This window comes from Urocitellus parryii, chromosome 9, assembly GCF_045843805.1.
Source record: "Urocitellus parryii isolate mUroPar1 chromosome 9, mUroPar1.hap1, whole genome shotgun sequence".
In the NCBI taxonomy this organism is placed as follows: domain Eukaryota; kingdom Metazoa; phylum Chordata; class Mammalia; order Rodentia; family Sciuridae; genus Urocitellus; species Urocitellus parryii.
The window spans coordinates 61601995-61628304 of NC_135539.1; the positions used below are offsets into that span (position 1 = coordinate 61601995).

At 35.8% G+C, this 26310-nt stretch overlaps 1 protein-coding gene across 1 annotated transcript in view; it reads left to right on the forward strand.

Moving 5' to 3' along the window:
- Malrd1 (MAM and LDL receptor class A domain containing 1) overlaps positions 1-26310 on the forward strand; it is a 656113-nt gene that overhangs the window by 497591 nt on the left and 132212 nt on the right. The window contains exon 33 of the mRNA XM_077802928.1: positions 20199-20400. Coding sequence (XP_077659054.1) covers positions 20199-20400 — 202 coding nt within the window. The remainder of the gene's footprint in view (positions 1-20198; positions 20401-26310) is intronic.

The following is a 26310-nucleotide window of genomic DNA, read 5'->3' on the forward strand; positions in this document are numbered from 1 at the left end:
TAAATGCCACATTTTTTTTCCATTCGTTTATTGAAGGGCATCTGGGTTGGTTCCACAGTCTAGCTATTGTGAATTGTGCTGCTATGAATATCAATGTAGCAGTGTCCCTGTAGTATGCTCTTTTTAGGTCTTTAGGGAATAGACCAAGAAGGGGAATAGCTGGGTCAAATGGTGATTCCATTCCCAGCTTTCCTAGGAATCTCCATACTGCTTTCCACATTGGCTGCACCAATTTGCAGTCCCACCAGCAATGTACAAGAGTACCCCTATCCCCACATCCTTGCCAGCACTCGTTGTTGTTTGACTTCATAATGGCTGCCAGTCTTACTGGAGTGAGATGGTATCTTAGGGTGGTTTTGATTTGCATTTCTCTGACTGCTAGAGATGGTGAGCATTTTTTCATGTACTTGTTGATTGATTGTATGTCCTCCTCTGAGAAGTGTCTGTTCAGGTCCTTGGCCCATTTATTGATTGGGTTATTTGTTTTCTTATTGTTTAATTTTTTGAGTTCTTTGTATACTCTGGATATTAGGGCTCTATCTGAAGTGTGAGGAGTAAAGATTTTTTCCCAAGATGCAGGCTCCCTATTTACCTCTCTTATTGTTTCGTTTGCTGAGAAAAAAACTTTTTAGTTTGAGTAAGTCCCATTTGTTGATTCTTGTTATTAACTCTTGTGCTATGGGTGTCCTATTGAGGAATTTGGAGCCCGACCCCACAGTATGTAGATCTGAGCCAACTTTTTCTTGTATCAGACGCCGTGTCTCTGATTTGATATCAAGCTCCTTGATCCATTTTGAGTTAACTTTTGTGCATGGCGAGAGAAAGGGATTCAGTTTCATTTTGTTGCATATTTCCAGTTTTCCCAGCACCATTTGTTGAAGATGCTATCCTTCCTCCATTGCATGCTTTTAGCCCATTTATCAAATATAATTGTAATTTTGTGGATTAGTTTATGTGTCCTCTATTCTGTACCATTGGTCCACCTGCCTCTTTTGGTACTGCCTGTTTTTGTTACTATTGCTCTGTAGTATAGTTTGAACTCTGGTATCGCTATACCGCCTGATTCAAACTTCCTGCTTAGAGTTGTTTTTGCTATTCTGGGTCTTTTATTTTTCCATATGAATTTCATGATAGCTTTATCTATTACCAAAAGTTCTCTATAGGTTTAATGCAATGCCAATCAGAATCCCAAAGGCATTTCTTGCAGATATATTTTTTAAGGAAAAAAGCCAAAAGCCTAAATTGGATCCTGTAATTATTTTTGAATCTTATAAAAGAGTGTTACCTCCTCAAAATGAAATCACCTAGTTACCACTCTGAATAAGAGGCTCACCCTACTAAATGAAACATTTTTCACAATAGGTAATTTATGTTCAGCAATAATAATCACATGCATACTTTTATTTTTTTTATTTTCTTGAAACTTTTTATTATTGGTTGTTCACAACATTACAAAGCTCTTAGCATATGATATTTCATACATTAGAATCAAGTGGGTTATGAACTCCCATTTTTACCCCAAATGCAGATTGCAGAATCACCTCGGTTACACATCCACATTTTTACATACTGTCATATTAGTGACTGTTGTATTCTGCTACCTTTCCTATCCTCTACTATCCCCCCTCCCTTCCCCTCCCATCTTCTCTCTCTAGCCCATCTACCATAATAAATTTCCCTCCATGTTTGTTATCCCATTCCCCTCACAACCTCTTATATGTAATTTTGTATAACAATAAGGGTCTCCCTCCATTTCCATGCAATTTCCCTTTTCTCTCCCTTTCCCTCCCACCTCATGTCTCTTTAATGTTAATCTTTTCTTCCTGCTCTTCCTCCCTGCTCTGTTCTTAGTTGCTCTCATTATATCAAAGAAGATATTTGGTATTTGTTTTTTAGGGATTGGCTAGCTTCACTAAGCATAATCTGCTCTAGTGCCATCCATTTCCCTGCAAATTCCGTGATTTTGTCATTTTTTAGTGCTGCGTAATACTCCATGGTGTATAAATGCCACATTTTTTTTTTATCCATTCATCTACTGAAGGGGATCTGGGTTGATTCCACAGTCTAGCAATTGTGAATTGTGCTGCTATGAACATCGATGTGGCAGTATCCCTGCAGTACGCTCTTTTAACGTCTTCAGGGAATAGTCCAAGAAGGGCAATAGCTGGGTCAAATGGTGGTTTCATTCCCAGCTTTCCCAGGAATCTCCATACTGCTTTCCAAATTGGCCACACCAATTTGCAGTCCCATCAGCAGTGTACAAGTGTACCCTTTTCCCCACATCCTCGCCAGCACTCGTTGTTGTTTGACTTCATAATGGCTGCCAATCTTACTGGGGTGAGATGGTATCTTAGGGTGGTTTTGATTTGCATTTCCTTGACTGCTAGAGATGGTGAGCATTTTTTCATGTACTTGTTGATTGATTGTATGTCCTCCTCTGAGAAGTGGCTGTTCAAGTCCTTGGCCCATTTGTTGATTGGGTTATTTGTTTTCTTATTGTCTAATTTTTTGAGTTCTTTGTATACTCTGGATATTAGGGCTCTATCTGAAGTGTGAGGAGTAAAAATTTGTTCCCAGGATATAGGCTCCCTATTTACCTGTCTTATTGTTTCTCTTGCTGAGAAAAAACTTTTCAGTTTAAGAAAGTCCCATTTGTTGATTCTAGTTATTAACTCTTGTGCTATGGGTGTCCTATTAAGGAATTTGGAGCCCAAACCCACAATATGTAGATCGGAGCCAACTTTTTCTTCTATCAGACGGAGAGTCTCTGATTTGATATCTAGCTCCTTGATCCACTTTGAGTTGACTTTTGTGCATGGCGAGAGGAGGGGATTCAGTTTCATTTTGTTGCATATGGATTTCCAGGTTTCCCAACACCATTTGTTGAAGATGCTATCCTTCCTCCATTGCATGTTTTTAGCTCCTTTATCAAATATAAGATAGTTGTAGCTTTGTGGATTAGTCTCTGTTTCCTCTATTCTGTACCATTGGTCCACCCGCCTGTTTTGGTACCAGTTCCATGCTGTTTTTATTACTATTGCTCTGTAATATAGTTTGAAATCTGGTATCGCTATACCGCCTGATTCACACTTCCTGCTTAGAATTGTTTTTGCTATTCTGGGTCTTTTATTTTTCCATATGAATGTCATGATTGCTTTATCTATTTCTACAAGAAATGCCGTTGGGATTTTGATTGGCATTGCATTAAACCTATAGAGAACTTTTGGTAATATCGCCATTTTGATAATGTTAGTTCTGCCTATCCATGAACAAGGTATATTTTTCCATCTTCTAAGATCCTCTTCTATTTCTCTCTTTAGGGTTCTGTAGTTTTCATTGTAGGTCTTTCACCTCTTTTGTTAGGTTGATTCCCAAGTATTTTATTTTTTTGAGGATATTGTGAATGGAGTGTTTTTCCTCATCTCCGTTTCAGAAGTTTTATTGCTGATATACAGAAATGCCTTTGATTTATGTGTGTTGATTTTATATCCTGCCACTTTGCTGAATTCATTTATTAGTTCTAGTAGTTTTTTTGTAGACCCTTTTGGGTCTTCTAGATATAGAATCATGTCATCCACAAATAGTGGTAATTTAAGTTCTTCTTTTCCTATTTTTATGCCTTTAATTTCTTTCGTCTGTCTAATTGCTCTGGCCAGAGTTTCGAGAACTATATTGAACAGAAGTGGTAATAGGGGGCATCCCTGTCTTGTTCCAGATTTTAGAGGGAATGCCTTCAATTTTTCTCCATTCAGAATGATGCTAGCCTGAGGCTTAGCATAGATAGCTTTTACAATGTCGAGGTAAGTTCCTGTTATACCTAGTTTTTCTAATGTTTTGAACATAAAGGGATACTGTACTTTGTCAAATGCTTTTTCTGCATCTATCGAGATGATCATATGGTTCTTATTTTTAAGCCTATTGATGTGGTGAATAACATTTATTGATTTCCGTATATTGAACCATCCTTGCATCCCAGGAATGAATCCTACTTGATCATGGTGCACAATTTTTTTGATGTGCCTTTGTATCCGATTTGCCAGAATTTTATTGAGGATTTTTGCATCTAGGTTCATTAGATATATTGGTCTGTAGTTTTCTTTCTTTGAAGTGTCTTTGTCTGGTTTCGGGATCAGGGTGATGTTGGCCTCATAGAATGAATTTGGTAGAGCTCCCCCTTTTTCTATTTCCTGAAATAACTTGAAAAGTATTGGTATTAATTCTTCTTTAAAGGTTTTGTAAAATTCCACTGTGTACCCATCTGGTCCTGGGCTTTTCTTGGTTGGTAGTCTTTTGATTGCTTCTTCTATTTCATCCATTGATATTGGTCTGTTTAAATTGTGTGTATCCTCCTGGCTCAGTCTGGGCAAATCATATGACCTAAGAAATTTATCAATGTCTTCACTATCTTCTATTTTATTGGAATATAGGTTTTCAAAATAATTTCTAATTGTCTTCTGTATTTCTGTAGCATCTGTTGTGATATTGCCTTTTTCATCTCATATGTTAGTAATTTGAGTTCTCTCTCTTCTTCTCTTCGTTAGCATGGCTAAGGGTCTGTGGATCTTATTTATTTTTTCAAAGAACCAACTTTTTGTTTTGTTAATTTTTTCAATAGTTTCTTTTGTTTCAATTTCGTTGATTTCTGTTCTGATTTTAATTATTTCTTGCCTTCTGCTACATTTGCTGTTGTTTTGCTCTTCCTTTTCTAGGGCTTTGAGATGAAGTGTGAGCTCATTTATTTGTTGGTTTTTCCTTTTTTTGAGGAATGACCTCCAGGCGATGAATTTCCCTCTTAAAACTGCTTTCATTGTGTCCCATAGATTCCGATATGTTGTGTCTGTATTTTCATTTATCTCTAAGAATTTTTTGATTTCCTCCTTTATGTCTTCTGTAACCCATTGATCATTCAGTAACGTATTGTTCATTGTCCATGTGATGTAGGATTTTTCCTTCCTTCCTATGTCATTGATTTCCAGTTTCATTCCATTATTATCTGATAAAATGCATGGTATTATCTCCACCCCTTTATATTTACTGAGGGTTGCCCTATGGCATAATATATGGTCTCTTTTTGAGAAGGATCCATGTGCTACTGAGAAAAAAGTATATCCACTTGATGATGGTTGATACATTCTATATATGTCAGTTAAGTCTAGGTTATTGATTGTGATATTGAGGTCAATAGTTTCTTTATTCAACTTTTGTTTGGAGGATCGGACCAATGGTGAGAGAGGTGTGTTGAAGTAACCCATGATTATTGTGTTGTGGTCTATTTGATTCTTGAACTTGAGGAGAGTTTGTTTTATGAATGTCCCAGTGCCATTATTTGGTGCATAAATATTGATAATTGTTATGTCTTGTTGGTGAATGGTTCCCTTTAACAGTATATAATGTCCTTCCTTATCCCTTTTGATCAACTTAGTCTTGAAGTCGATTTTATTCAATATGAGAATGGCCACCCCTGCTTGCTTGCGAGGACTGTGTGCATGGTATATTTTTTCCCAACATTTTACCTGAGCCTGTGTATGTCTTTTCCAATCAGATGTGTCTCCTGGAGGCAGCATATTGTTGGATTTGTTTTTTTAATCCATGTTACCAGCCTATGTCACTTTATTGGAGAGTTTAAGCCATTAACGTTTAGAGTTACTATTGATATATTGTTTGTACTTCCTGCCATGTTTGATTATTTATCTCTTTTTTTTTTCTAATTTAGTTTGTTTCTCCATGATTAGCTTTCCCGCCATCCTCTGTTTTTACTGAGGCACTTCCCACTGAAGGTTTTGGTTATTGTTTTTCATTTCTTCCTCGTGTAGTGTTTTGCTCAAGACGCTTTGCAATGCTGGTTTTCTGGCTACAAATTCTTTTAGCTTTTGTTTATCATGAAAGATTTTTATTTTGTTGTCGTACCTGAAGCTTAATTTTGCTGGATACAGAATTCTTGGTTGGCATCAATTGTCTTTCAATGTTTGAAATACGTTGTTCCAGGATCTTCTCGCTTTCAGCATCTGTTATGAAAAATCTGCTGTTAACCTAATTGGTTTACCCCTAAATGTAACCTGCCTCCTTTCTCTTGTAGCTTTTAATATTTTCTCTTTGTTCTGTATATTGGATATCTTCATAACAATGTGTCTTGGCGTTGGTCTACTGTGATTTTGTGTGCTCGGTGTCCTGTATGCATCTACAATTTGTATATCTGTTTCCTTTTTTTATTTCTGGAAAGTTTTCTGTAATTATCTCATTCAGGAGGTTACTCATTCCCTTGGTATGAATCTCTGTGCCTTCCTCTATCCCGATGACTCGTAAGTTTGGTCTTTTTATGCTATCCCAAATCTCTTGGATGTTTTTCTCGTGATTATTTACCAGCCTATCTGAGTTGGCTAGACTCTTTTCAAGATGATATATTTTGTCTTCATTATCTGACGTTCTGGCTTCTACTTGCTCCACTCTGTTAGTGATACTCTGGATTGAGTTTTTAATTTGGTTTATCGTTTCCTTCATTTCTAGAATTATTGTTTGATTATTTTTTATAATCTCTATCTCCTGATAAAGATGCTTAACTTCTTTTATCTGTTTATGTAATTCATTTTCAATGTGATCTTTAAGGTTCCTTTCCATCTGTCTAAGGTGTTCCTTGAGTTCTTTATATGGCCATTTTTCTGATGACTCTAGGTCCTCCTGAATATTTAGGCTGTCCTTCATTGTTTGTACTCCTTTTCTTCCTTGCTTTTTTTATGCTCATGTTACTTCTTGTTCTGTTTGACTACTGAGTTACTGTTTACTCTTATAAATTTATTTGATGCTTGGGAGGAGAGATATTAGAAGGGGAGGGAAGAAGTAACTAAAGAGAATGAGTGTAGGCAGGTAGAATTCAAGGAAGGGGGAATAAGAAAATTGAAAAGAAATGAGAAGACAAAAGAAAAAAAGTGAAAAGAAAGAAAGAAAAAAAAAATAAAAATTTAAAACCAAAAAAAAGTTATAATGATAAAAAAAAATGGAAATTAAAGTTTAAAAAATAATAGTAATACTAATAAAATCAAAAGAATTTTAAAAAATTGAAACCATTAATAAGAAAGTTAGAGAACAACAACTATATCAACAACAAAAAGTGAAAATAAAATTAAAAAAATACTAATAATAATCATTAAAAAAATAATAATAATAATAAATGCAGTCATAGAGCTTGACTAACTTCTCTTCCAGTAGGTGGAGCTATGCCCACTGGGCCAGGCTTCTCTTCTTGGTAGGTGGGAACCAATCACTGTGCCTCAGCTCTTCTTCCCAGACTGTGCGGATCTCCAATCTTGAGTGCCACCCCTGCTTGTGCACCCCTCTTGTGATTCCTCAAGCCAGGCCCCACTCACCTGTGATGCTCATCACAATACTGGCTACACGCCGGGTCTGCTTCTCCTGGGAGCCCTGTTTTCATGGGTGCCTGGGCATACCCTTTCTGTTTGCCTCCCTCAGACCCTAAGTTTGTAGGGCTTGGCGCTGAGGACCCCCAGCGAATTTGTTTGCCCTCAGGTAGCAACTCCCCTGGTAGCTGGTGCAAGGGACCTCTGTTGTCGGCACTGGTGAGAGCGATAGCTGGGAGTCCTGTGCCACTAGTCCCACGTCACTCCTGATTCCCTGGGTCTGGCTGTGGTGCTCAGTTGGCTTTTACCTCTGTGAGTTCAGGTGGGCCAACTAGTTATTTCAGCGGGATCATTAGTGCTGAGTCACAAGAAGCAGGCGAACCAGAGCTAGAATGCAGCCAATTGGGGCTCGGTGTGTTCTGAGAAGGCTAGACTGTTGCCCGGGTCCACTTCAGCTCAACCGTGCCTAGTGGTCCTGAGCGAACAGTATTTTGACACTTTACTTCTCCCTATGCCCGCGCAGCTGAAGGGGTTAGAGGCTTGATCTCTCCGCGTCCACCGCCATGTTGGATCACTTAGATTTTAAATTGTCACTCATCTTATCAGCTGTTCCATTTTACTGGGCAGCTCACTCGCGCGGTTAAGAATCTGTTCTAAGGTGCTCCGCAGGAAGCGGCGGCGGCAGCGGCGGCAGCGGCCAAGCTGTGTCCTTTGGGACCCTCGTGGAGGGGGTGCGGGCTGGGGGATGGGAGGCAGCGCCTCGGGGTCCTCGCGGGCCAGGTACTGGGCACTCCAGAGAGCGGGTGGGGTGGGGGAAAGAAATTGAGATCTAGATTTAGGGAGTGAGCGTGAGAGGAGAGATGGTGGGGGAGAAGCGAAGCAGAAAGGCGGAGAGGGGAAAGAGAAGGGGCCCAGGGAGCCGGGCAGCTCAGAGGCTGCAGCCTTACTGCTCGCGCTGAAGTCGTGGCAGATTCACTCCATCTAGGCCCTTTTCTTGACATGGTGCTGAGTCTTTTCCACATGGATACTTTTAAAAAAGCAAATATATTTATTGTTGATATTAACTTTATATACATCATTCTACAATAAGTCCAATAATAGCCCTCTTCAACAGATATTAATAATTCTTTCATTTAATAAGGAAGGAAATAGAAGTTTAAAAAGATGAACACTTTGGCCTAACAATTCAATTAGCAATAGAATCTGTGTCTTAGCACCTAAGCTGTTCAGCCTTCTTATTGCTAAGTACATTAAACACAGTTAGAAAGTTATATGCTTTTTATTTTGTTTTGTTTTGTTTTACTTTAATTTTGGTGCTGCTAGGATCAAACCCAGCACCTTGCACATGCTAGCAAGTGACCTGTCATTGAGCAATAGCTCCAGCCCTGCTTTCTTAAATATAATAGAGATTACCAAAAATTCCTTCCTATGCCACAAACACTTAACACTTAATTTGCTTCATCCTTTATAGTTTGGACAATAGCTTCATGTTCATGTGAACTCCTCTAATTTTCTTTAAAGTGTTAGGAAACAAAGTGGATTCTCTGTTTCCCATTTCTTATGAGAATGGCAAAAAAAAAAAAAAAGAAGAAGAACAAGAGGGATCTATTCCTTTTGTGATTGTACCCACTCATAGAGGATTCCATTCTCATGCTGATTATTCTAAACTTTGTATTTATAATCACTCATTCCCCTATTTACCTACAATGAATTCCTTATAATCTAACATAGCTTACATACAGCTAGCTCAGTGATATCCAAAACACAGAAAAGGAAGTCATGGTGGTATTTTATTGGAACAAGTCATTTTTGGTAAACATAGTAATAAGAGCACCACAAGCTCTCACAGCAGGGCCTGAATAATCCTGATGTTTGTAAGCAGATACATTTCTTTTTCAAATAAAATGATGTATTTTCTCAGGTAGAAAATACTCACTGAGAAACTTGAGATTCTATTTCACTTCCTTCATTGACAATGAGTGACAGCCAGTCATTTACTCCCTAGGGTTCCCTAGGAAGCTTTACACTAGAGGTTCTCCAAGATCCTCCCCAGCCGTAAAGTCCTTTGTTCAATCCATCATTTTCAAATTTCATTCTTTAGCTAATGCTTACAAAGCACCTATAATGTGCCTAGCCATGGTCTAGGTATTTGGGCCATGTAAATAAATAAAACACACAAAACTCCCTGCCTTCTCTGCTACTAGGTTATAGTGGAGCTCATAAATATAATACATAGGTCAGGGAGTGCATTTAAAGACTATGGAACATGGTAAAGCAGAGTAAAATAACTGGGAAATGCAGATACAAGTTCATTTTTAAAACCATGGTCAGAGAGGGCCTCAACATGAGTGTGAAACTTGGAGTAAACACTTGAAGGAATCTTGGAAGTGAGCCATGCAAATATGGAGTTGGACACTGGAGAATATTTCTGGCAAAAGAAAACAGTGCAAAGCCCTTGCTGGGGAATCTTCCTAGGGTTCATGAGGATAGGCAAAGGAGGGAGGGAGAATTAAGTAGACACAGAGGAGTAAAAGATGGGAGTCAAAACTTGAAGAAGCTTTTTAAAAAACTCTTTCTTAGTAGGTGCTTTCCATTATTTTCTTTTCTTTCTTCTTTATTATGTTTTAGTTGAAGTAGGACACAATACCTTTATTTTATTTATTTGCTGAGGATAGAACCCAGGGCCTCTCATGTGCTAGGCGAGCACTTTACTGCTGAGCCGAAGCCCCAGCTTCTTATTTTCATTTTTAAAGAAAAAAAATTTACACCATTGTAATGACATTCTTATGCCCTGTACTTCAGGGACCCAGGTCTATAAAAGCCATGACTGAGTTCTACTTGCCTCCTCTGATAGTTTCATGTGCCTGGCACTTTGATAATTCTTGCCTGTGAGCTTGCAACATTGCTTGGTCTTAAAAAAGTTAGAGAATGTAGTTGACATTGGCAAGGTAAGAGATGGTATGCCATCTGACTTTTGAAATGTTCAAAATCCGAGATACAAAGTATGAGAGAGAGACAGAAAAGAGAGAGAGAGAAGAGGAGGAAGAGGAGGATGAGGAGGAGCAGGAGGAGGAGGAATCAGTGGTTAATGTGTTTAGAGGACCAAATGCTTATTTTAAGAATTGCTTTAATTAACGTTGAAATGGATGAGACATTTTTGTTTTTCCAACTAAGTAGGCAATTGATTGAATGAAAGCAAAAAAAAAAAAAATCAATACCAGTTCTCTTATTTTCATCCTGTGTAGGTTTAAAATGAATTTTTAAAAATTAATAGACTTTAGTTTTTAAACAGTTTTAGGTCTCCAGAAAAACTGAGTACAAAGAATAAATGCTTCACATAAAAGATACCTCCTTATATTTCCTACCTCAGACCTACCCAGTCTCCACTATTATCTTTCTTTATTATGGTACATTGGTTATAATTAAAGAGCTGATATTTTATGCTATTGATGCATTATTATTAAGTAAAATCTGTAGTTCACAAGAGTTTACTCTGTATTGTGCATCACATATGTTTTGAGGAAAGTATAAATATATATATATATATATATATATATATATATATATATATATATATCTCCACAATATCATGCAGAATGATTTCAGTGCCCCCCAAATACCCTTTATTTCACCTACCTATCCATCCCTCCCTATCCCAAAACCCTGGGAACCACTGATCTTTCTTTTTTTTTTTTTTTTAATGGTACCAAGTATTTTCCTTTCCTGAAGTCTTCTCAGACTGACTTGCTTCACTTAGAAATATGCATTTAAGCTCCCATATCTTTTTGTGGCTCGATAGCTTATTTCTTTTGTATCACTGAAAAAGAATTCCACGATCTTCCAACATTTGTTTGGTTTCCTGTTTCAAGACATCTTGACTGTTCCTAAGTTTGGACAATTGTAAGTAAAGCTGTTATAAACATCTTTGTGGCTAGAAGTTTTTAACTCAGATAAATTTCCAGTAACACAATGACTAGATTCAGTTTTATTAATTTTGTAAGCAACAGCTTAACTACCTTCAAAGTTCACTGTATTATCTTTGCATTCCCTCTAGCCATGAAGGAGCGGTCCTACTGCTCCACATCTTAGGAAGCATTTTGTACAAAAGGCTTTCCTAATATATGCTTACTGGTATCTTATTTTTTAAAAAAGTTTGCAATTCCCTGATGACATGTGATGGTGAACACTTTATCCTGTGACTGTTTACATTTCAATACATTCTTTGGTGAGGTGTCTACTTAGATCTTTTGTCCATTTCTCTAAGTTGGGATTTGTATTATTTATTTTTGACTTTTACAAGTTCTTTCTATATTTTATACTACTTGTTTAAGAGATATGAGCTATAAATTTTTTTCACCAGTTTTTGGCTTGTCTTTTCATTGTCTGGTGTCTTTTAGGCAACAGAAGTTTTTAATTTAATGAAATCCAATGTTCTAATGTTTCATTCATGGTACTATGTCCAAAAAGTCATCACAAAACCCAAGGTCACCTAGGTTATTTTCTGTTATGTTCTATAAGTTTTATACTTTGCATTGATACTCACATCTATAAACAATTTTGAGTTAATGTTGATGTAACATAGATGATATGTGTCCAGATTTTTTTTTAGAGAGAGAGAGAGAGAGAGAAAGAGAGAGAGAATTTTTTTAATATTTATTTTTTAGTTTTCGGTGGACACAACATCTTTGTTGGTATGTGGTGCTGAGGATCGAACCCAGCGCCGCGCGCATGCCAGGCGAGCACTCTACCGCTTGAGCCACATCCCCAGCCCCAGATTTTTTTTTTTTTCATTTCTTGTTTTTTTACATTGAGTCTAGTTGTTCCAGCAGTCTTTGTTAGAAAGATCACCCCTTCTCTGCTGGATGGCCTCTGTTTCTTTGTTGTAGATCAATTGACTACATTTGTGTGAGTGTGTTTCTGGGATTTCTGTTTCATTGACCAATTTGTTTACCTTCTTACCAATACTATACTGGCTTGATCACTACAGCTTTCTCTGTGCTTTGCAGGAAGCTAATGTCAGTCCTCTAAATTTGTTTTGCCTCTACATGTGTTGAATTTTCTGTTTTTTTGTTTTGTTTTGTTTTGTTTTTCTTTATAAACTTTTGAATGAGTTTGTTGTTTGTTGATATTCTCAAAGCAACCTGCTATGATTGAATTGTATACATAATGAAGTTGGGAAGAAATTTTATCTTGATCATATTGAGTCTTCCTCATAGCATATTATCTGTCCTTTTATTTATCTTTTTAATCATTTTTAGCATTTATTATATATATCATATTTTATTAAATTTATGCATACACTATCACTTGTCATATACTGACATTTTGGTCAGTGACACAATGACAGAATGTGTATGTGACAGTGATTCCTTTAAGCATATTACAGGTAATGAACCTGGATACACAGGGTCTCATTAAGTTGCTTAAAGCCTTGCTAAACTGCTATATCTGGCCTTGAACTTGTGATGCTCCTGCTTTAGCCTTCTGAATTGCTGGGATGACAGGTATACACCACTGCCCAGGTCATTTATTGCCATTTGGATTTGTGTACCTGCACTTTGTGATGTTTTCACAACAAAATCACCTGACATGTTTCTCAAAATATTGCCTCCTTCTTAAGCAACATATGACTATATATTACTTTCTTTCTTTTCTTCTTCTTCTTTTGGTGCTAATAAAAATGGCTTTGTTTTAAATTCAAATTGTTTCTTGCTTAGACATAAGAAAGTCATTAACTTCTTTCTGTAAGTTAACCTTGTGGGCGGCAACCTTGTTCCAATTGCTTATTATTTTTTTTTTGGTTGTTGATGATTTGGAGGATTTTCTAGATAATCATGTCATCTGAAAAGAAAGTTTAATTTCTTCATGATCAGTACACATTTTCTTCTGCTATTATATCACCAAGGACTCCTAGAAGAGTGTTGAGTAGGAATGATGATAGTGAACATCCTTGCTTGTTCTTGATTTTAGCGGGGAGTTGTTCAGTTTTTTACCATTAAGAAAGATGTGATTCTGGATATTAATGGCCACTATGGGGGCAGGTGGCAAAGATTTTCTCCCATTCTGTAGCAACCATTCTGAAAAACAGTATAAAGAGTCCTCAAAAAACTAGGAATGGAACAACCTTATGATCCAGCTATCTCAGACCTCAGTATATATCCAAAGGATTTAAAATTAGCATACTATACTGAGGCAGCCATATCAATATTTATAGCCCTACAATTCACAATAGCCAAACTATGGAGCCAACCTAGGTGTCCTTCAATAGATTAATAGAAACAGAGAATTTGGTATAAGTATACAACAGAGTATTATTCAGCCATAAAGAAGAATGACATTATGACATTAGCCAGAAAAAGGATGGAACTGGAATGTATCCTGCTCAGTGAAATTGGCCAGTCTAAAAAAGCAAAAGTCAGACATTTTCTCTGATGTTCAGAAGCTAATGCAAAATGGTGGGGAGGGGAGTAAAAAAATAAAGAAAGATTAGTTGAGTGGTCAAAAAGGATTGAAGGGGAGGGAAGAGGGTTAGGATAAGGAAAGAACAGTAAAATGAATTGCACCTAATTTTCCTATGTACACATATAAAAATACCACAGTGAATCTTACCATCACATATACCCTTAGACACTAATTTAAAAAAGATAACTATAAGTAAATAGCAGAAAGATTAGTAGAGAGAAGAGAAAAGGAAAATACTGGGACTGAATTATTTATATATATATATATATATATATATATATATATATTGGATTATCATGTCATTTTGGAGAATGGACTAGTTTAAAATCATATAACGTTATTTCAGTCCTTTGAGGGCTGCAATAACAAAGTATCTTAAACTGTGTAATTTGTAGACAGCAGTGTATTAACACAATAAAAGCTCTTAACAAACTCAGGCATGCCTCTTTCATATGGGCTCTAATCCCACTGACAAAGGCAGATTCTTCAGACCTCCTCACCTCCCCAATGTTTCACCCCTTAGTATCATCACTTTAGGGATTGTTTCAACAAGTGAATTTGGGAGAAGGACACAAATATTCATTCTATAGCAAATTCTTTCTTTATCCCTGATAATTTTCCTTTCTCTAAAGTCTACTTTGCCCCAAATTAACATAACTTTTCTAGGTTTTTTTTTTTTAAGTAGGCATTATCATAGTATATCTTTCTCCATCCCAAGACTTCTAATCTGTATTTAACATGGATTTCTTCTACACAGAATATAGTTAGGTCTTATTTTTAATTCCACTTTGAAAAATATCTTCTATTGCTGAATTTTCATATAGATAGATAGATAGATAGATATAGATATAGATATAGATATAGATATAGATATAGATATTAGTTGTGGATGGACACATACCTTTATTTTTATGTGGTGCTGAGGATCGAACTCAGTGCCTCACACATACAAAGTGCACACTCTACCACTGAGCCACAACCCCAGCCTCTGAATTTTCATTTAAAGTGATTGTTGATTTCCCTAAATGCTTTCCCCCTTTGCCTGCCAAAGAGATTTTTTCCCATCCTGATCTTCATTGTAAGAATCTAGTAAGACTCCTGAAGGGAAAACTCACTAATTATGGAATCTTCCTAAGAATTCACCCCTCGAGTATAACTTTTAAACCTGTCTACACTGAATCTCTTATAGTTCATCAATTACATTTTTGATGTCTCTACCCTGGTGTAAATGCCTTTGAGGGTATCTGCTCCTGGGTTCCTGTTCAGGTCATGGTGATTCAATGCATCTGCCTCTTGGTCTCCCCAGTTTTAGAGGCATTGGTTTTCTCTGCAGCCTTAATTCTCTGAGGGATCTAAGAACTGTTGATTTTCAGATTATTCAGGTTTGTTTTTTGGTTTGGTTTTGTTTTTGGTGAGGACTGGACAATTTCCAATCCCTTTGCATGCTGGACCAAAAACTTCATGTTTGTGCTATATATATTTAATTAATTGTTTAATCTCTCTTTCTCAAATTCCAGAACTATAGAAAGCAATTAACTTAGTCACATATATGAAATGAGGTCCATATAACAAAGTATGTGAATGAGCTAAATTTCATTAATATGGGAAGCATCATTATTATTTTCCACACTTTTGCCATTTATTTGAAAAAAAAAATGATCTCTTACTTTTAAAGAAATGTTCCTTTTCTATTACTTTTGATGTTTTCTTTCTTCTTGTATAAAATTTGAGTATTTAGAAATTAAACCATGTGAAACTATGAACTTCTAAGAATGAAGCAGTTGTTCACTTCACGGCTTTGCCCTGTCAGTGGTGATTAAAGAGCACAGCCCTAGCAGAAGAGCTGAGAACAGCTGGGGGCCAAGAAAAGTCATATTTTCCTCTCACGGATGCATTTCATACATTAGTTTTAATGAGCTTAATACTTAATGAAATGGATGAAGTATTTCTTATATCCTGAGGTGTCCACTCAAAGGATCCAAGTTAGTGCCAGTGACCCACCTTCAATGTCAAAGCCTCCTGGAGTTTCTGAATAGCTGCAGGAGAGGAACTTCTAATCAATTCCTTTCAAACCTTCACCTAGGCCACCTAAATATATGGATATTACTGGAGTAGCTGGTCTCTGATATCCCTCCTATTCTGAAATTTAACCATTAATGGTCTTATTTTCTACTACCTCTTTATATGTGTCAAATGCTTTCCTTCAAAGAATATCTCTGGATTAATGCTGAGGAATTTGTCAAAAAAATCTTAAATTTAATTGGAAAATATTACAGAATTTGTAGTAGGTGACCTCATTATTTTTTCCTGTTTCGACTTAGTATGTTCTCTTTCAACTTTTCCTGAACCACATTAGAAGCAGTTATTTCATTTATCATATTTGAATACATACAACTTTATTACAGTATAAAGTTTATTATTTAGTATCTTGTATATTCCTTGATTCTCTATCATTTCTAAAATAAGCATAAAAATAAGCATTATATACTTGACAATATATAATGTTAACCATTGATATATTATTGTGCCTATGTTCAACCAAAATTTAAAATATCCAGTAAATTCATCCAGCAATTGATTTTTTTAGAAAGCTATTTCAAATAAAAAAACTATTACAGTGACATGAATTGGCTTTACAGTAAAATTTATTGAATTAAATGTGAAATTAGAAAGAAATCACATTAAAATCAATTATTTTTCAAGAATATTAGCCATTTTGCTCTTTCAAAGTAACAGATTTCTAAGTTATTAAAAATGAATCTTTTGAGAGTTATCATGGAAAAACCCCTCAGAAAAACAATGAATGTTATTTCCGTTGCAAGACAGAAATATACATTATAACTTTAGCCTTTCATGCACTTCCCATTAGTCATAGTGAATAAACGGCATTATGTGGAGTTCTTTAACAATAGTCCGAGTTTTTCCATTGGCACTATGCCTAAAGAAACACCACAGAATTATTCAATTTCATATATTGGTGAATTATAAATATATGTTACTATTAAAACAACTCATGAACTTCTCAGAATTTTTCATTGAACTAAGTAATGAGTTAGCGAAGCTGACCAGCATTAATTTGGAATAATGGTGTGGTCAAACAATGGGATTAGAAACGTGGACCATGTTAGAGAGTTTAATACTCATGACTGGGATAGGGGTCATGATGGAATTTGGAGAAGTAGAGTGAGAACACAATGGAAGAAAATGGATTTGGAAAGAGCATATAAGATAGATTGAAAACTAAAAAGACTAAATGCAGAGAGAAATATAAATTGTAAATATAGTAAAAATAAGCATATTAATACATAAAATGCATAGATACTATAATTTAGGGGGAAACAGAAAGCATTGGGGTTATATATTCAAGTAAATTCTTTTTCTAAATTGAGTTTTTTTTTCAGAAAAAGGCATTTCAAATGAAAATAATGAAGTCATTCCTTTTCAAATATTTTTGATATAACCAAGATTTGTGCAGAAAAAAAGCCCACTTTAGTTATATTCTATTCAGTGGTCCTGTTGAGAATTAAATTGAAAACTTCTTTTAATTTTTAAGAAATGGAAAACAAATGCATGAATTTGAAGACTGAGCTGTGTAATTGAAGGGAAGACCTGGAATAGTCAACAGACCCAAATTCCTTTCATGTTGAATCTTAGCTTATTTCATTAAGTGAAGTATCAATATAAAAAGTGACTTCTGCTTGGCAAATATCTGCTCTCTCAAGATTTTCAATTTGGTTACTATAGTGAAATCTTACATTTTAGCTTTCCAAACTTCAGGGAAGGTTTTTGATTTTTACTTAAGTCTTTGAAAATCTGTGTGTGTGTGTGTGTGTGTGTGTGTGTGTGTGTGTGTGTGTTTAAATTCTTTATTCTGTGACAGTTTAATTTCAAAGGAAAGACTCTTAGCATGTCAATGCATAGCAGAACTTAAAAGTCCAAGAATATTGCCCAGGGGAAATTTATAATTTCAAATGATTTCTTTGGATGTCTTAAGGAGAGAGGATCATATTGCTCCTTCTCCTATTCCCCTGGTACAAGGAGCCACCTGTCACCTTGGATGAGATTCATGGATGGGGCTGGGAGAGAGAGATCAGCAGCAGGAAGGGATGCATCAGGGAAGAGGCTGCCAGCCTCTGCAATGTGAGCATTTAGTGGGTGTCGTGGGGGACTGTCATTTTGGGGGGCACATGATGTCAAGGGGAAATCTTGAATGTTATCTCATTTCTTTAAGAGATGTGTCAATATAAAAAGTGATTTTTGCTTGGCAAATAACTGCTCTTTCAAGATGTTCAATTTGATTATTATAGTGTTAAATTCTCATATTTCAGGTTTCCAAACTTTGGGTGAGTTTTTCAATTTTTACTTAGTCTTTGAAAAAATCTTGGTTTATTTTTGTTTTGATTAATTTCCATCAACAATTGGATTTCTCTCTTTACTTAGACTTTTTATACTGGTAGGCATTGGCAGCATGCTTAATTTATAGCTCTGGAGATGATTCTTGATACTATTTCTAGAATGTCAATTTAATATCATCATATGTAATAGGATGAGTGGTATTATTTTGGATAAAATTTATAAGATAAAATACCTACACACAAATTTTGACACTAGGAAAAAAAAGTGGAAAAGTATGATTTTTTTTTCAGTGGGTGAGAAGGTTATTGGAAAAAAACAGTATTACAATAGAACAAAATTGATATTGATATGCTTTCTTTTCTCTGGTTCTTTTTTCCCCATGTTAAAGAAAGGGTTTTGTGAATTATTGCTGAAGTACATTACAAGCCATATATAGGCAACATAATTCAATATTACATATACGTTGTATATAGTCTTAGCAACCAACTGAGGAAATAACTAACTGGAATTAGAAATATAGAAATATAGAAATACCTTGGATTAAGGTTCTTGCTGAGTGGTAGAGCCTTTACCTAGCATGCATGAGGCATGAAGCTATGCCTTAAATCCCTAGCACTGCAAAAAACAGATATAGGTATAGATATATAGAGATAGATAGATATGTAGATATATCAAGATATATATATATATATATATATATATATATATATATATGATGTATGTCTTTATATATGTGTATATATACCCATGCCCATACATACATATAAAAAAGTTGCATACACATTACATATATGTATATATAGTTACATACCAATAATGTGTGTATTTTTCAATCTTACTTTTTCTTTATTGTTTATAGAACTTCTTGAAGAATGCTAAGAAGTAGTATTGATTTTTTTATGTTGTTATTCACTTTATTCTAAATTGCTTTCATTGTTAAAAAAAATCACTAGAACTTAATGTGATTGTTAGTTTCAAAGCTAATTCCATTTATATTTCACTTTTTGTGTATGAGATTTTTTTAATCCTTTCATTTTAGTGCTGAATATTGATGTTACTCCAGGAAGATTTTTTCTACCTGTCAAATGTTAAATATTTTCTGCATATTACTTTGGTTTCTGAAATGACTTGTATGATCTCATATGTACTTATTTTGAGGGTCCTCTTTTTCTACAGACTAACATAGGCAAAGTTCTTTAGCAATGACACATTTTAGTTTTATATCTCTTCTAACTTTTTAGATGGTATATGGAAATTGGTATGACAAAATCCAAGATAATATAACATACATTGCTCACTATGTAAGCCACAATTTCTACAGATAGAAAATACTGGACTCAATATGAAGCAAGAACAAAGGAGAGGCAGTTAGTGTAGATAGGGGATCAGTTGGGATTGGGAAGATGGAAGCTGATTTGGGTCTGGGGGGATGGAGGCTGCTTCCGCAGGACTGATTTCAGCTAATACCTCCAGAGCCCTTTTCCTTCCTCCTCCACCATTGCCAGTGTTGCCTGCTTACAGGAAACTGTACTTCCCAAAATGTTGTTGAGCACCTCCTGGGTGGCCCTTTTCCTGCCTGTTTGAGCAGACACAGAGAGGCACACCTGGAAGGTTTTGTTCGACCTTTTGGCTCATCTTTTGTTGCCTGGTCACATAGGTAAGATAAACGGAGAAGAAGAATATAAGAAAAGAGAAAAATCTTCAATGTATTAAAGGAACAGGACATTCCCACTTCTTTGGATACCTGAGCTGGGGCCCGTTTTCTGCAGAGAAATCTGTCTCTGTTCTGTCCTTTAAATAACACTTGTTTTCTACGCTTGCCTTGATGTTTCTTTGTTATTCAATCCTCATATCTGGAGAAATGGAACTCGGCCCTGATGGATTCCATCACCATTGGTATGAAGTGTATTAAGCTTTTCCTCTGACAGAGTTGTCATTCTTTCATTAATCAATCAGCTGGATGCCCCACTACCTTTAATAACCAGTCCTAAAGAGTTGTTGTTTTTCTTATTGTTATTACATTTTTAGGTGTATACCATTGAAGAATCAGGACTAAACATCCTTGTATGGTCAGCGATTGGAAATAAAAGAACTGGATGGATGTACGGACATGTACCTCTCTCTACTAACAGTCCCTTCAAAGTGGCATTTGAAGCTGATTTGGGTGGAAATGATAACATCTTCATTGCCCTTGATGACATCTCCTTCACCCCAGAGTGTGTGTATGGAGGTAAGTGAGTCCTTCAGAAAATAGAATTATTCATCAATTCAGAGGAATTTATTTCCAAGTCATCCTACTCATACAATGAAGAAGTAGATGTAGGAAGAACTGAAGACTTTGGTCCAATGAACTGTACCATAAAATTTTCATGTCCTCTAGGCAACAAAATAACTTTGTACTAAAGTTTTGTGGAAACCCTGAAATGTATTTCCACTAATACAGCTTACTGTCTACTTCAGGTTCCCAAGTTCACCATCACTGACCAACACAAAGGCCCCACAGGTTCTTTATTATCTTCTAGACTGTCTTCTCCATCCATATTGGCCTTTCCTCTGTCGTGGGCCATTTCCTTCTTGCTGTTTCTACAACACAATCTAGAATACTCATTGTATTAGAAAAAATTCCAGTCATGAACACCTTTTCTGAGAAATCAACCCTCTGAAACCTGAATTTCTGCCACTTATGGCACATCCACTTAAGTGGGGAAGTTTGACCTCTTATAAAGACTTCAATTTAAAACTGTTGAACAGTAGAGAGATTGTCATTCTAGTTATTCATTACTTATTTTTGAATTGTGTACTTATAGCCTTATTCAAAGTTTCTTTTCCTTTATGGTCGGACATCTGAGTTCTTCACCTTCCCAGGGTTTTCCTTAGGCTTTCTTAAATCCTGAGCAATCTCGACTTCCACGTGACACAATCTGTATAAAACACTCCCCTCTTCAGTTCTAATCACCTTCATCAGTGTTTTCCTCAGCAGGCCATTCTCATGGGAACATTCTCAATCTGATCATTCTACTTGAGAATGGAATTGAGGTGTTCATCATTAGAGCTATGAACGAATGGAAGGAGATGTACATACAGCTTACATATTTCTCACTACTTCTGTCTTCCTTAAGAGCAAAAGGAACTTGTCTTTTAATCTCCTTTCTCTCCCTAGTTCTTCTTCATCCTGCTGATATTCTTGTACTCTTTGCATAGAAAATGGAGCCATTTTTGTAATTAACTCTTCCTTTTATTCTTTGTATCTCTAAATGTGAATTTCCCCCCCTCCATTCCTCTCAGGAAACAACCCTTTACTACCCAACAGCAAATGTCTATTTTTGGACATTTCTTTTCCCAGCTAATCCCAGCCATTATATCATCAAAATCTTCTCTGGATTTCTTCAATACATATGTGTAAGACAAGAGCTAAAAATAAGTGGAAGGAGATGTACACACAGTTTACATATCCCCCACTAATACTGAGCTCCTTAAGAGTGAAAGGACCTTGTCTTATTTTGTCTCTAGAGCTAGGAAATTTGTAGGAAATTTGTCCTGAAAAGTTGCTATTATTCAAAGTAATTATAACAATCACACTTGATTATGTGAACAGCAACACTAACATCAACTTCAGTATAAATTGATCTTTCCCCCATATATTAAACAATAGAATTTACTGTAAAGATGATTAAAAAAAACACCACCACCACCAAGACCTTAGGTGTGAAATTATAAATGCCTTCTCTTTGTCACTTTATAACATAGATGTGCCTCTTCTCAGCCTCCTACTCTCATTCTAAATTGAGCATCTCAGGGCAGAGTTTCTATAGCAAGGTTGCATTGTTGATTCAGCCAACTGTTTTTAGAAAATCTTAAATCACACCAGTGGTTCTCAAAATGGGGTACAGAGACCCCAATAATGATGTTCCAGAGAGTATGAAATATCACTGAATAAATCTGATACAACTTCATTGGGTTTACTTGAAGAGTTGGGGAGAACACATAATGTGTTAAATGACATGTGAAGTACGCTCACATGTGCTACAGACTGGAACACCAAAAGTAGAGGAAACAACTTGAGAGAAATGTTGGTGCTATAGCAGGAGCACGAATATCCTCATCCCTACTTTGTGATAGTATCATGGAAAATTCTGAGAAGTGGTAAACAGATACTTCATACTTTCAAAAATCATGTCATAAAATAGGCAATATTAACAACATCTGGGTGAATATGAAACGCATAACCAACAGAAGACATAAACAATACAAGCACATATTACTAAATGTAGAAAAATGGTAAAGAAAATATGAAGCCTATTTTAATAAGTCATCTGTCAAAAAAAGATACCAGTCTATGAAGCCTGACAGAACATATAAAATATAATAATATATGTCCCTGAGAAATGGAAATGTGAATGGTGTTTATTTTCTTCTTGGTGTTTTTCTTAATTTAATTTTATTTTTAAATGTTTACTTGGAACTGCACTGATTTTAATTGGGAAAAATAATAGTATTACTTTATAAAATGAAGCTGTAAGGTCATAGTAAGGATAATTAAGAGCTACATGTTTTGAGCAATCATTTTTTTTAAAAGAGAGAGGAGAGAGAGGGAGAGAGAGAGAAAGAGAGAATTTTTTTAATATTTATTTTTCAGTTTTCAGTGGACAAAACATCTTTATTTTATTTTATGTAGTGCTGAGGATGGAACCCAGCGCCCTGCACAGGCCAGGCAAGCGAGTTACTGCTTGAGCCACATCCCCTGCCCAGCAATCATTTTTTTACATATTTTTATTTTTATTTATTTTTTGTGTTTCTGGGTATCTAATCCAGAGTGTATTAGGTGATATGGTTTAGTTTTTTTATTAGATGTCCTCCAAGAGCTCATAATGAGACACTGTAAGAACATTCAGCAGTGAAATAATTGGGTTATGAGAGCCTTAGCTCAATCAGAAAATTAATCCCCTCATGGGGATTAACTGAGTGGTAACTTGAAGGCAGGTGGGATGTGGCTAGAGGAGGTGGGGGTGTGGCCTTTGGGGTATATATTTTGTATCTGTCTAGGGTAGTCTCTCTCTGCTTCCTGGCAATGTCCCGAGCTGCTTGCTTCCTTTCACCACAATCTTCTGCCAAAATGTTCAGAGTCACATGAACCTGGAGCAATGGGGCCTGCTATCTATTGACTGAGACCTCTGAAATAGTCCCCAAATAAACTTTTTCTCTTCTAATTGTGTTTGTCAGGTCTTTTGGTCATAGCAGTGAAAAAGCTAACTACAACATTAGGAAAACACTCTACCTCTGAGCTACATCCCCAGACCAAAATCATTGTCTTAATCATTCCCTAAATGAAATTATGAGAATTAATATGGGAAGCCAATGCATGATGGGTTTATTTTGAATCCTATATTTTCTAATCATTATTCCAACTAATAATTACCCATCTTTCTGAAGCTGTGAGAAGTGTGAAAATGGATTACACTTAAGCTCTTTTTTACTTGTCAGGGTTCACAGCAGGCGAATCAAACCTTATAGACGATTCATCCTTCTAGTAGTTCAGGCATCTGATTGTTCTCTCACTGAGCTCGGATAAAATTCCTTATACTATGTAAGCATGAGACCTCTAGCACTAGTTTTACCTTGCCAGAAGGCAGCCAACAAACTCATTCAGAACTTTTGCAGACTTCAAGAAAGCAGAAATAAGGCTGTTATATATGCCTCAGAAACATTGGTTAAACTGACCTTGTCTGTGTTAGTACAAAGTAAAGAAAAAGTCATGTTCTAGTAATTCTAGATAAATGGAGCATTATTTTTGCATAAAATTTAAAATCGATAAAATTTTAGCAAACTCTCCAAAATTTTTATTTTATGAATTGAAAATGCCCAGAATGGGAAACAGTTTTCCATTGAAATATAGGTGTAAAAAATTCTAACGTTCTGATAATACAGGACCTGTCAAAATGAATGTTTACTGAATAAAGCAAAAGAAGAAAGTATAAAAAGATTTTTTTCCAGTATTCCTTTGTGTGTGCTTATCATTCATCCCTATGGAAACATGGGCATTTCTATACCATCAAAACTACTTTCTTTGTCCATCTTTCCTTAGTTAACTTAGTCAAGACAAGTTATTTTCATAGAGTCTGCTTTCTTTATGTTAGTTTCCAAGGATGGAAGATATTTTCTATTTTTCTTCTGTCATTTAAAATAAGGAATAATACATTTGTCCTCAGGATAAAGAAGCATTTCACAGGTTGGTAGGATATTGGATCTTTTAAAACTATGTGGGAGGTTTTCAAGTATTCAAAGCAACAGTGGGTTTTAAACACTTAAAACATATTTACCCAGTTTGGACTAATATGGAGGGAGGTGAATACCAAAAGATATAAGTGAAGTGTGAACCACAGGTTGGACTCAGTTTATTTCCACTTAGAATTTTGCTCTTCTGGTGCACTGAATGAGGTGTTCCCTCAAAACTCTGTCTGTGTCTGTCAGCTTTCTGTCACTATGACTAAAATATCTGACAAACAACTTAAAATAGGAAAGATGTATTTTGGCTCAAGATTTCAGAGGTTTCAGTCCTTGCTTGGCTGGCTCCTTGCTTTGGGCCTTAGGTGAGACAGAACATCATGGTGGAATGGTGTGAAAGAGAAAAGTCACTCAGCCAATGGCCAGGGAGCAGATGCTTTTATAAGAAGAGAAGTGATACAGAGAAAGATATAGAGAGCCCCACATGATGAAGGAGGCAGAAATTAACTTAATGCATCTATAAGCCATGGATGCTCAGCAAAACAGGAAGCTAGAGAAAGGAATGGACCAATTCCTCCTATGGGCCTTCAGAGAGAGCATGGTCTTGATGAGGCCTTGAATTCCACCTTCTGGCTACTACACCTATTGTATAATAAGCCTTTGTTGTTATAAGCCATTCAGTTTCGGTGTTTTGCTACCATTGCCCCAGGATGGTAGTATAACTGGTAACATGGAGGTTTACCTTTTAATCAAGAACCAGGCTTAAATCTTCCTTCACATCAACCTTCTATGCATTTGACCCAATTTTTCTCATTCATGAAATGATTATTGTCAGGATTTAGGAATATGCCTTTCTTAAACAAGTTGCATAACTAGTTGCAATGGTTGCAATGAGTAATCATTTTTGAAAAACCTAAAAATAATTCTTATATGACCTAACACATTTAGTCTTCCACAGATTAGCAACCTTATTGAAATATGCTGAATGTGATGCTTCCTTACATAAATAAAGTAAATGCCAAAAAATGCCACTGTTTCCTTAAATACCGAGAAAACACCAGTTTGGTTAGATTAACATTATGGACAATGTTTTTCCTCTAGATTCTTTTTGTTGAATGGAAAGAAAATAGATCTTCAGAGAGTGAATACAGATTCAAAAGAAAAGATGTATTATCCTCAGGCATCCTTTTTATCTTGACTTGGTAAATACAAATTGACAGCAAGAAGCAAGATGCCAACAGAATAAAGAATGAAATTCATAGGAATTCAAGGGGAATATAAGCTACAAATTTTGGTTTTTTATACTATCACTGATAAACAATAATAATTTTTTTCTCATTCTTGAATAGAGCGTCTCATTCTTGCATTATATCTTTGGACTTGAACAGAAAAATCCAAGGAACAATTTCAGATCAGGCATAACCTCTTGAGTGCAATTATTTAAAGGCAAAACCTTTGCTAATTACCTCAATGGTTTTATTTTATATGTCTATAAGAGTTCCTGTTATAGGGTAGCAATTCAGTAAATATGTTTTATGAGTATACAAATAAATGTGTTAATGAATAGGTAAATAAATGAATGTGATCATCAGTTGAATACACACAGTGCTTTCCTTCATGCCCACCAGACTGCCACCTCTGATGTTGTTCCGAAACCCCTTATTTAGGAAAGGGAGCAAGAGAGTTAGTCTTGTGAATTGTCCAACATTCTCTATATGGCTATACTGAGTGATTACAAAACAACTACAACTGGATTTAAATTTTGGGGTCCTGAGTCTAAATCATTACTGTGCCACTAGATATTTCTGCAGTTTGGGAAAACTAATTTAAACTCCTTACATCATGTTTTATCATCAGGGCAATGAAACAGATGGTCTCTTAATCCTCTTCTGATGCTGTCATTTTATGATAATATGAG